At 45.7% G+C, this 12,205-nt stretch overlaps 1 protein-coding gene across 3 annotated transcripts in view; it reads right to left on the bottom strand.

Moving 5' to 3' along the window:
• Positions 1-11,947, bottom strand: part of Srpk1 (SRSF protein kinase 1) — a 35,931-nt gene extending 23,984 nt beyond the window's left edge. The window contains exons 1-7 of one of the 3 annotated variants that reach the window (XM_051187114.1): positions 11,790-11,947; positions 11,366-11,426; positions 9,205-9,350; positions 3,236-3,354; positions 1,789-1,897; positions 1,123-1,210; positions 265-352 (exon numbers count right to left, since the gene is read on the bottom strand). In XM_051187114.1, coding sequence (XP_051043071.1) covers positions 265-352; positions 1,123-1,191 — 157 coding nt within the window. In that variant the 5' untranslated portion in view covers positions 1,192-1,210; positions 1,789-1,897; positions 3,236-3,354; ... (1 more) ...; positions 11,366-11,426; positions 11,790-11,947. Of the gene's footprint in view, positions 1-264; positions 353-1,122; positions 1,211-1,788; positions 1,898-3,235; positions 3,355-9,204; positions 9,351-11,073; positions 11,313-11,365; positions 11,427-11,789 lie in introns of those variants that run through there. The other 2 variants (XM_051187113.1, XM_051187111.1) reach the window with 2 other exon arrangements.
• Positions 11,948-12,205: the final 258 nt, after the last annotated feature.

Genomic DNA, 12,205 nt, shown 5'->3' with positions numbered 1-12,205 from the left:
AAAACTGAGGGCTGGAGAGAGGGCTCTGTGATTCAGAGTACTGGCTGCTCTTCCAGAGGACCTGGGTTCCATGTCCAGCACCCACATGCATCTCCCAACTATCTGTAATTCCAGTTCCAGGTGCTCTGACAACCTCTTCTGACCTCTGCAGGCACTGTACACATGTGGTGCACACATACACGCAGGCAACACATTCATACACATAGTTGAAAAAATAAAATTGAAAAGGAAAAAAAATAAAAGAATTGATTTCTTAAAGGATACGTGTTCCATTAACACCTGATATTTTAAAGTCATCTAGTAACTGAACAACCATTTCTCCATTTGGATCATTCGGGTCTGAATTACGAACCTGTATTGGGAAGAACCTGTGTTAGCACAAGTGGGGCAATACAGTGGTCAGTAAACAGGGATGTCAGGTGTCACCCAGCTCACCACAAAAAGGACAAGAAAGGCTTATTCTGTTAAGATAAACTTTGGATTTCTAGGTATAAATCCAATCACAGCTACTGTATCTGTTGTAGGCCAAGGGTTTTCAACTTATGGGTCACAGCCCCTTTGTTAAACCTCTATCTCCAAAAATATTTACATTATGATTTGTATGAGCAGCAAAATTACAATCATGAAGTAGCAACAAAAATAATTTTGTAGCTGGGGGTTAGCACAACATTTACAACCGTACTAAAGGATCACAGCATTAGGAAGGTTGAGAACCACTGCTCTATGCTGTGTCTCTCTAGATAGTCTTACTATGCAGCCTTGGCCAGATTCTAACTGGAGACGAGCATGTTTCTACCTCCCAAGTTCAGGATGTAAAGGTGTGCACCACCACACCAGGCAGGCTAACTTTTTATAACATAAAGTGGGTACTACAAACGCATACAACTTTTCTTTGGGCAATCATGGCAGTGCTGTGTGTCACATAAAACACGTATGTACACCTGTATGGTGAAGCTAACCACTGAATTTATCAATGCCTACAACTCACAGGGAACAAATACCTTCATCGTCCTCTGTGGCTCCAAGGAGCCCCCGCGTCCGCAGTAGCCCTAGTCTACCCTAGTCTACCTGATGCTGAGACCTGGCACAGAGAACATGGCCACACGGGGGCCCCACACTTACTGATTTCAGCAGCCGGATTTCATCGAGTGCCGTTTCTGTGTAATGTTCAGCACTTTTAACTACTTTCATTGCCACAAACTTCTTTCCCCTAAAAAAACAGACAATCCATACTAAATTATGTGACCTTTACCTTTACAGTGAAAATCTAATTAATGGTGGCTGAGAAAATGAAGATTATCATGCATCTAAGAATGGCACAAAATAGCCAGACTGAGCTAAAGGAAGTCGTACCAGGTAATCTTAGACACTGAACATCTTCTCTGAGTTAATGTCTATCTTCTGATTATGGGAATAGCTAAAAACTATACCACAGTTAAGAAAAATGTTACTATAAAACAACTTTTCATTGATTAGTCTAATTACCTGGAAATTTAACTTTATACCAGTAAGTAGACAATGATTTTCTATATATAGCAAACACCTGTGCAGACTTGAACCTGGCAGTGCCACCTGCTTTACTGACACTAATTAATTCAGTCTATCTCCCGCTTCTGGTTCAACACTGGTCAGCTGACAACGCTTCTATAGGGACTTGTGTCATCATGAAACATTATATATAATAAAAGGAAATTAAAAAGGGAAGCAACCTGGAGACAGACCTCTCGTACAAGTCAAACAAAAACATCAAGGTTTATCTAGTTTCTTCCCAGAGCCACATAAACTTACTGAATATCCCATGATAACCACACTGTTGAAAAGTGTCCCCAGCCCAACTTTCGAATCACATGGTATCTCCCGTTAAACAGATCTCCGATTTTCACAAGATGATAACCTCCTGGAAGAGATTGGGGATAGGGGGTAGTCAGAGGAACCAAGACAAGAGTGATCTCACCCCGTGTCCTGCAGCAGTCACGCACCATTTACTAACACCTTCGGTCAATTCAACACGAGACCCTTCCCTCAAAGCCACCAGCATTACCCAGCTTGCTGTGAGGTCACAGCCCACAATACTGCTGGCCCCTCAAAAACCCAACAGATCTACTACAAAACAGACAAATTAATACTGGCCATCTCACAAAAATGTTTAAAGGAAGAATAATAATACTATTATTTAACTGCAAAAACAGACAATAATAAGATCTATTCTTCTAGACAGAGGCCAACATGGGAGTTTCAGACCAGCCACACAATGAGACCCAGCCCCATCCTCCCTACCAAAAACAAAAGAAAAAGAAAAAAAGGAAACAACAGAAAGGCTGCCTCAGGTGCGCAGACAATGCTTGTTGGGAAAAAGAGGTCCACTTTCTCCCAGCCAGCACAGCCAGGTCCTCTGCATTGTCTATTCTAGAGGCAGGGAGCCTCACCAGAAACACAGGGACAGCTGGATCTGATTGCCCAGTTACAGTCAGCCACCATTACCATGAGAAAAAGAATTACATGGTATCTTAAAACAAAACAAAACAAAACAAAACCAAACCCTCTATACCAGCTTAATGCAATGCAGTAGTGTCCACCTATAATCCCGGCACACACAGAACAGTCTGGGTCAAAGCCAGCTCTATTAGTGTACCACACCGCTGACATTTTCTAAGGTAAACTTGGACTTCCACTTTCAAAGACGAAAAAAGACTTTTCTTTTCCTAAATTTATTTTTATTTATTTTTGGAGACAGGGCCTATCTACATAGCTCTGGCTATCCTGGAACTCACTCTGTAAACCTGGCAGGCCTAGAGTTCACAGAGAGCTGCCTGCCTCTGCCTCACAGCTGCTGGGATTAAAGGAGCACACCACTCTGACTGGCCTGGGAAAAGATTTTTTTTTTTAAAGGGGCTGAGTGCCCCTGGTTTGTAACTCCAGGTCCTAGCATGACCCAACACTGCCAACAAGTTTAAAACTTAACATAACCGGGGCTGGAGAAATGGATCAGCAGTTAAGAGCACTGGCTGCTTTTCTTTCAGAGGACCTGAATTCAATTCCCAGCACCCACATGGCAGTTCATAACCATCTGCAACTCCAGTTCCAGGGGATCTGGCACCTTCACACAAACAAGCAAACTAAGAGCAAACACCATTTTCTGCATCTTGAAAAGAAGCAAGCAGGCAGCATCAGATCTGTGCTGGTGACAACCAAGCACCAGACTTGAGGAGCATACCCTAACATCTTACACACATACCTTTACAGTAGTCATTGGGGTCTTCCTGCTCATCATCGTCAGACCCCAGAATCTCCTCCTCCTGCTCTGGGATGTCGCTCTCGGAGTGGGGTGCAGAGCCTCGGTGCTGTGTTTCAGGCCTGAGAAATGACATCAAAAATTCACTCCACTGGACAGCAGAAAGAACCTTAAGAGGCATCACTACCAACCCCCCACCCTGTATCATCAGAGGCAGTCTCAGAAAATGGAAGGTCAGCATGCCCAGAATAACTAAGGAAGAGCTGGGGAAGGTATCAAAGTATTAAACACATCACTGAGAAAACCACTAAGTTTTCTTCACTTTGTAGCTTTATAAATATATTTTCCTGCAAATATTTTAACACACTTCAGAAAGAAGTTTCCTCCTTTTCCTCCATGTCTACAGTCTCTCAGCCCCATCATGGTGTTTCCCTTAGGTACAGCACTACTTACCCTGGCATTCTATTAGCTTGTTTCTGAATTACACTACCGAAGAGAAAGATGTTTCATTTTTCAGTATTTTATATTGAGAATTCTTTCCTAAAGTTATATATAGTAGAAAGGGGGTGAAACTTTCCCTCTTTGCATAAATAATGTGAAGCACAGAAAAATATAGTCAATCTGTTGTGATGCCCCTCACTTTACATAATATTTTGTGATATTTCCCTCTGTGGCCATGGAGTGTTACACAAACTGTTTTAAAAAGGTTCAGAATGCTTAGATTATCTGATGGGCTAGAAAGGAGACCACATGTTCCTGCACTCAGGTTCTGACACCCCTAGCTGCTTGCCACAGAAGGCTTCAATTCAAGCTAGACAGCCAGGTAACCGCTATCTTTCTGTTGGGAGTGTGATTATGCTGCCGCTGAGGCTGGCTTCAAACTTGTGAGACAAAACCATCTTCCTGCCTTAGCCTCCTTCCTGAGTGCCTGTAACAACTGTCTTAAGCCACTACACTTACCATTACTTTTAATAGCTGTAGGAAAAAAAAGTTAACTTTCAAGTTTGCTTTCCAATAATCTGTTTTGATTACACTGTTTTTCATCCCCCTCAAAAGACACTATCAAAAAAAAAAAAAAAAAAAAAAAAAAAAAAAAAAGCTGAATTCAAAACCAGTGACACACTACTGAGACACAAACAACTTGGGGCAGCAAAAGTGTATGTTGGGCTAGGACAGTTAGCCAGAGCTGAAAGGCTAAAGAAACAGGATGAAATTTAAGGTGTGAACCATGCTCAAGTTCTGAGTGCAAACGAGGATGCTGTGAGGGATGTGGGGGCAGCCTGCTTAGCACTGTCCATCTTGGCAGAGTAATGGCACCATTGTGGCCCTCAAAGGATAAGGCCATTCTCAGGCTGGTGTTTAAGTACTTAGAGTGCTATGTCATGACCTCTATCTACAACTTTCAAATCATTCAACAGAAAACTTACCACACAGTCAGCTTTACTCATAAAGACACATAACAGGAAACCACCAAGCCATCATGAAAAGGTGAATCAGGGCTATTAAAAGCTACCAACATATACCCACAACAGACCTCTGTCACTGTACTGAGAAGGCAAATACAAACACATCAGATGTGGGTATAGAACCTGTCATCAGTCACTGCTGAGGGTTAAGAAACTTCTGGAAGCTTTTGTACTTTGGTCACAGAAATGCATGTGCTGGCAAAACTCGCATTTTACAGTCCAAATACATACATGTATGTGGAGATGATAAAGCAAAATAGACAATTAGTGAATATGAGAAATTATGGATACCTCTAATCAGAGAAATATAAGCTAAAGTACTAAAATGCCATTTTCACATATCAGAATGTAAAAATAAGCAACGTTCTTTTACTGTGTGTATGCCAACAAATAAGTATGACGGGACATTCATGGCAGGTATGTGGAGGTCAGAGGGCAACTTTCAGGAGCTGGTTCCTTCCTTCAACCACATGAACTCTGGGACTAACTATAACATGAAAAATAAACTTTAAGCTGAAAATTAGAAAAGCAAAGTAGCCCACCACTAGCTCTTACCACTATCTGAGGCTGACCCTGCTGCCTCTTCTCAGTGTGGATGGACATCTTGAAGCTAAGTGTTTTCCTATCCTCAAAATGGCTGGAAAATGAATGCCAGCTCTGAGACCCTGTTCCTGTCTTAAATACCTCCCTAACGATGGGATTAAAAGTGTGTGATCCCAGGTGCTGAGCTGTTTCTCTTTAAGACTGGATCAATGTACCTCTTAATCCAGAGTCCTAGGATTAAAGTATATACCACCACCTCCTAGCTTCTGACTGCTCAATTAAAGGTGTGGGCGTGGCTTCTATGGCTTTTAGCTGATTTTGCTTTCTTAATCTTCAAGCAAGTGTTAATAAATCATAAATACTATATCACTATAGGCTGACCTCAGGCCAGCAGGCATGATAGCAAGTACCTTTACTTGTTGATCCAATCCCTAGCCCCAAAATTACTTTCGTCTGTAAAGGGCTCCTAGACAACTGTCAATACTAAGATTTAGCTGAATTAATACTGCATTAAAACTCGTTTTAATTACACTGTGGTTATATAGGTAAGCATCCACTCTTAGGGAATAAATGGAGAGTAAGTATAAGCTGTTCGAAACATAAAAAATATCTCATAAATTAAGGTCTGTGTTCTTAAACATCCACACTTTCATGTCCTACAGATCAGGAATGTACCTAATGGTGTCAACTGCTCTGCCATTCTTTGCTAAAACAGCCTCACTAGGTATTCCGGCTGGTCTGCCTGCCTCTGCATTCCAGTGTATAAGGCCCATCATTCTTTGACTCAAGCCCATCATGCCTCTGCCAACCAGCTTCTCGACCATAACAACAGGTGACTGTGAAAGGGAGCTGAGCCATCACAATGGCTCTACAAAAAGCAGTATTTTTACAAAGACTCTGGCAACAAGTTTTGCTAAAATGTAGCAGCTACAAAGCAGACACAGGAGCACTGTAGAGGAGGTCAGCTGTCAAGGCCAAGGTCTTTGGGATCAGAAGACTTGGTCCTTGTCCTAGCTTATCACAACTCCATGACCTTGGGTAAAGTCCTACTTTATGACTATCTCTGTTGGGCTGAGGATGGGACTCAGTAGCATGCTTGCTTAGCATTTACAAAGTCCTGGCTTCCATCCCCAACACCACATAAAACCAGGCATGCTAGCTACATGTAACTTTCAGAGCCAGTCTGTGATACATGAGGCCAGTTTAAAATACAAAGAACACAAAATTCTGTCACAGCAGTCTCACCTGTAAAAAATGGAGGCTGAATAATCCTCTCTCTATGGGAAAATGAGAATCCTATGCTCAAGTGTCCAAAACAATGTGCACAGGAAACAGCTTGAAAGGGACTAAGTGTACCCAGGTGTGTCAGGCACTTTCTGGACACTGGAAATGCATCAGAAAGCAGAGGAGACTGGGCCTTCTGTGTGCACATCTCCCATGAAAGAAACAAAGAAGCCCTCATGTACCTAACAGCAGAGCCCCTCAAGACCCTACTCTCTAAGAAACCCACATTCTTATAGTATAGTAACTAAGAAGGGCTACAGAAGAAAACTGAGTGGGTGAAGGAAAAGTATGCTCACACTGTTTTTATAGCATTGTGACATTTAAGTAAGGAAGTGGCGGATTTTAACCTGAATAATTCAAAATGGAGGTTCTATAAGTAAAACTGGCATTCAGACAGGGGAGCTGATTTGAAGATACTGTACTATGCTCTGGAGTTCAGAAATTATTTCACTAAAGTTTCAAAAGGCAGGCTACAAGCTTAGAAACTGGAGTTGGAAAGACTGCTCAATGATTAGAGCGATCTGGGCTTGGTTTCCTGTACCCACATGGTGGCTCCAGTCTAAGACTCTATCCTGGGAGCTGCAGAAATAGCTCAGTGTCTTCCAGAGGACCAGGGTTCAAATCCCAGCACCCACATAGCAGTTTAAAACTGTAATTTATTCCAGGGGATCTAACACCTTCATATCAACACACATAGAATCCACACCTACCCCAATCATTTATCTGATCTGTAAGTTCAGCCAGAAATTAAAGGGAACTAACAGTGACATAATTAATGCTACAAAAACTACTCATAGTGTTAATGTGGAGAGGGGAGGGGTATATGCCTAATGAATCCATTGTTGTTGGTAGTGGTGCATGCCTTTAATCTCTATGGAGGCAGAGGGAGAACTAGAGAGAGAGCTTGGTGGTTAAACTGGCTGCTCTTCCAGAGGTCCTGAGATCAATGCCCAGCACCCACATGATGGCTCACAACCATAATGAGATCTGGTGCCCTATTCTGGAGTGCAGGCACACATGCAGACAGAACAATGTATACATAATAAATAAACACATCTTAAAACAGAAGGGAGCATGCACACTGTATGGAACTAAGAACTAAGTTCCAGGGGTCATGTATACTGGCTCTACTTCCCCATTTTCCCTTATAAATCTTCAACATAACAATTTACATTTATGAAAATAGATAAAACCATATCTCCTTCCTTTCCAGCTTAGAGTACTAGAATGAGCATAAATAAGCATTTATTTCCCCAGCTCAATCACACAACCAGGTCCGCACAACACTATAAGGTTATTTAATTGCAAGCACAGTGAAAACTACTGTCACAACCAACCTCCCAAGCTAAGTAATGAAATAGGTGTCATATCCACTCTTGCTCCTGGACTCCAAACCATTTCAAAGCAACGAACAACCGGAGCCTAAAAGCTTATGGCAAACCGAGAAAGGCTTGCAAGCCTTGCTGCTCACAGGGAGACGGCACATCATGCTCCTCAGAGGTAACACCCAGGTTACCTCACAAGCTCCTCCCCTCAGGCTCTACCTTATTTGTCCAACACACCAAGAAACTGCCATCTAGACATGTGGCTACAAAGCACGCCACATAGACCAAGTCCCAGCCCTAGCTTTACAGATCTCTAAAGAGACAATCTGCCAAACCACCTATAGAGCAAACTCATCACCACCCAACTAGTTAATGCCAGTAAACAGAAAATGTCTAGCCAGACGTGTGGCACATGACTTTAGTACCAGCACAGAAATATCTCTGTGAGTTCAAGGACAGACTGATCTACATTGAGTTCCAGGACAGTCAGGGCTATGGGGGATAGGAGGGGGGAGGCAGTCTAAAAACACAGGGTGGAACCAGGCAATGGTAGGCCTTTGTCTTTAATCTCAGCACTCAGGAGGCAGAGAAAGACCAGCCTGGTCTACAGAGCTAGTTCCAGGACAGCAAAGGCTACACAGAGAAACCCTGTCTCAAAAAACAAACAATAAGCACAGCGTGGAGAAGGAATTGTTCAAATAAGACAAGTTCACCTTCCCATAAGCTCCCAGCACACAGACCCACTGGGCCGGCAGGGACTGTGCTCTGGTGGCAGCACTGCCTGGAAGCTCCAGGACCACGGCACACTGCTTGCTCCAAGTGCCTGGGTTCTAGTTTTACAGGACTCCACAGCATCCACAGACCATTCTTGCAGTACCACATCATGTTATAGGAGTGCACTTGAGAAGGTGCTAAGGCTGAGCATGTGGACACTTACTTCTTGTACTGTTACCAGTCCTGACCACCTTTCACTATGGCTGAGCTGTTACAAAGGTATGTAAGACTAACTATGTTCAAGGCCAGCCCGCAATCAGAACTCAAAATCATATCTACCTTATTAAGAAGACCAAACTATAGCAGGCCTTCCCAACAGCTTCCTAGCAGCTTACAGCTGCAAAACAGCCAAGGTGTCAGGAATGCAGATAAGAACAGGATCCAGTTTCCTGGGCCAGGTGGGGCTTCTGACAAGGACTCTAACCAAGAAGTTAATCAGACAGAGATTCCTACTACCTTGAAAAGAGGCTGGAGAAATGGGAGTGTGGGGGGTGTATATTCAATAAAATAGGTCTTTATTCTGTAATAGCACAAAAGAGCAACACAGAAATGATTAAGAATATAGACAACTCGAAGTTACCTGCAGTGTGAGCGTAAGAGTAGCTTAAAACAAAGTAGGTATGCCTGTTTTTGAGAACAAGCACAAGGAGGGCAGGTGAGATGGCTCAGTGGGTATAGGAGCTTGTCATCAAGCCTGACTGATGACCCAAGTTCAGCCCCTGGAGCCTACATGGGGAAGAAGGGAACAACTTTTAAAAGCTGGCCTCTGACCTACACACTCACACCACGGCACTTGCACTCACACAAACACACCATATATTCAATACAATTCAAAGTATTGAATATCTGCTAAGTTATGTGACCAACCATACACATTCACCTGCCAAAAGACAACTTGATCCATCCTAATATCAAAGTAAAATTCCATATCTTACACAGGAAGCCAAACAGATGATTAGCCAGCTGGGCATGATGGTGAAAGATCAGTAATCTATCATTCTGGAGGATGAGGCAGGAGGATCACTCCAAGTTCAAGACCAGCTTAGGCTACAAGGTGAGACTCTTGACTCAAAACCCTTTAAAACTGATTGTGGTGGTGCACGCCTTTAATCCCAGTACTAGAGAGGCACAGGCAAGCAGATCTCTGAGTTAGAGGCCATCTTGGTCTAGAGTGAGTTCCAGGACAGCTAGGACCACTTGGAGAAAACCAAAACAATAAAATGAGAGAATTCTTCTAAATGAAAAAAAAGCATTTCTTCCTTCCATCAGAAAACATGTTATAATACACATTCATATGGCTCCCCCAACACCTTTAATCCCAGCACTTGTGAGGCAGAGGCAGGAGGATCTCTTGATTCAAGGACAGCTAGGAAACCCCGTCTTGAAAACAAAACGTAGTTCTGGACAGTCCCTAAACAGATAATCAACACAAGAACCTGAGCATTCACTCTCACACCTGCCTGTACCTTGGTCAAGTACTTACAAAACAACAACAAAAATATTTCCTAAGACACAATGGAGCAAGAGGTGATAGGAACTTACTACTCTGGTCCTACTCAAAAGTCACTGCATGTCCTTCCCAAACATTAGGGAGCCTCCAAAATCAACACACCCAACCCACTGGGTTCTGGAACTGTCATTCAGCAAGGTGACCTCTAGTTCCTGTTAGATCAGCCCAGACCCAACTGGATGGTGCACAGCACAGAATATCGGGTAAGTGTTGAACCACAAAAAAGAATGCGCCTGAAATCAAGGGCTAGGCAGAAAACTTAAGACGACCTCAAAGAGCTTTTGCAACTAAATGTTAGTTTGCTCACTTGCCTGGCTTGGTGTTGCAAACCTTTTACTCTTAAAGAGACAGGCAGGTAGGTTTCTGTTGAGTTCGAAGCCAGCTTGGTCTACATGGCAAGTTCCAGGTGAATCAAGACTACACAATGAGACTCTGTATTCAAAAATAAACAAACAAATAAATAAAAAGCCCTCCCCTCCACCCGGCAGGTTTCTGTCAAGCAATGTCCTCTTTTTTGTAACACCACCTCCAACACCACTAAACCACTATCACAAATCAGATCAGGCAAATGTGGCACCCGGTCCACCAAACCAAAATCACCCAAACTGTAGCTATAATTAGTCTCTGGACATCACATTGCTGCACTAACTCCATTCGGATGAGGACCTGATAACTCGCAGGCCGGCAGTGCACACTGTGGTCAGCCCGCACGCCGAGAGGACAGCGATGCACCTCGCAGACTTAGGAAGTAGACTAACCAGGCAGGGAAAGGCTCCCTCCCGGCCGCCCGTGTGGTTGGCAGGGCCAAGAGTAAACAAGGGCAATTCATTCAACAATTTCCTGATGGTCTTGAGTGCAGACTGACATAGGAGGTCAGTTAAGACGCCGCGGAGCAAGGGAAGGAAGAGCGGAGTTCACAGGCAGGCACGTAATGATTACCAGCTCCGGCCGCTGGCCCACACTTGGGCCTCCTCAGTGGAGTCGGGGAGCGGTGCCGAGTAGGCTCCGGTCCTTTCCAGCAGGTCCGGGGCGCTGCTAAGACCCGGGTCTAGCGCCCCGGCTCCCTTCCACATGATTCTCGGAGGGCGATTCACGCAGCAGCCCAGAAGCCATGTGTGGCGGGGTGGGGTTGGGGGGGGGAGCCGCCCGAACCCCGTGCGCATCCGAGGCGCGCAACCCGGGGGGAGGTCCCCGAGACGCAAGGGGCGGGATGTTGGGGTACAAGACTCACTTCCTTTGGGCTTTGTCCTTCTTGGCCTTGGTCCTTTTCTTTCGGGCCTGGAGCGCGAGCACTGCGGGAGAGAAGGATGGATGAAGGGCCGATGGAAGAGGGAGGTGGGGAATGGCGCGAGAACGCGGGGCGAAAGGGCCTGCTGCTGCCGGCCGAGCGCGGGGCCGGCTGCTCCGAGCGCACGGCGGCTGCCAGGCTCAGCGCGCCCGCAGGGGCTCGGGCCGGCCATGAGGCCTCGCCGCCCCGGCCTGGGGGATGCGGAGCGAGGGGCGGGGACGGCGGGGGCCCGAGGACGCCGTGGCCGAGGGGCAAGAGGCGGGGGCGAAGCCGCTTCTAGGGGTCGCGACAGCAGCTGGGAGAGGCACCCGGCACCCACTCGGAGGCCGCCGTCGTTCCTCGTGGCGGAGGCCGCTCCGCCGCTCACCTTTCCGCTCCATGGCGAGACCGGTAACCGCCAGGCGCCTGCGCACTCGAGTGACGGCGACTCGGGCTCCCGCCGCGGCCCAAATCCCAGCTCTTCCTCCTGGCGCGCGCAGACCCCGCCTCCGGGTCCGCCCAGCCACGGCCCGTACGGCGCCGCGCGCGTGCGTAGTGAGCACAGAGCCTACCACCTGCTCCCAGGGAGGAGCAAGGGAGGAAACCTGAGCGGAAACCTGGTTGGTATGCGTCTGCTTTTAGTGGCCGGGCTGGCTGGAAAGAGCGTGGTGTTGGGAAATTCTTGCCTCCTGATTCGGAAAGTCGGAGCCCCGTAGTCAGCTGGCAATTAGCTCAGTCTCCCGGCCTGCAGAACGAATTAACCAAAGGTGTCCCAGTTCCTTACTGAGCTATTTTGTAAGGGCC

Source organism: Phodopus roborovskii, unplaced genomic scaffold (assembly GCF_943737965.1).
Source record: "Phodopus roborovskii unplaced genomic scaffold, PHOROB, whole genome shotgun sequence".
NCBI lineage: Eukaryota > Metazoa > Chordata > Mammalia > Rodentia > Cricetidae > Phodopus > Phodopus roborovskii.
The sequence above is the reverse complement of the archived record's forward strand: the minus strand, read 5'-3'. Positions and strand labels throughout refer to the sequence as shown.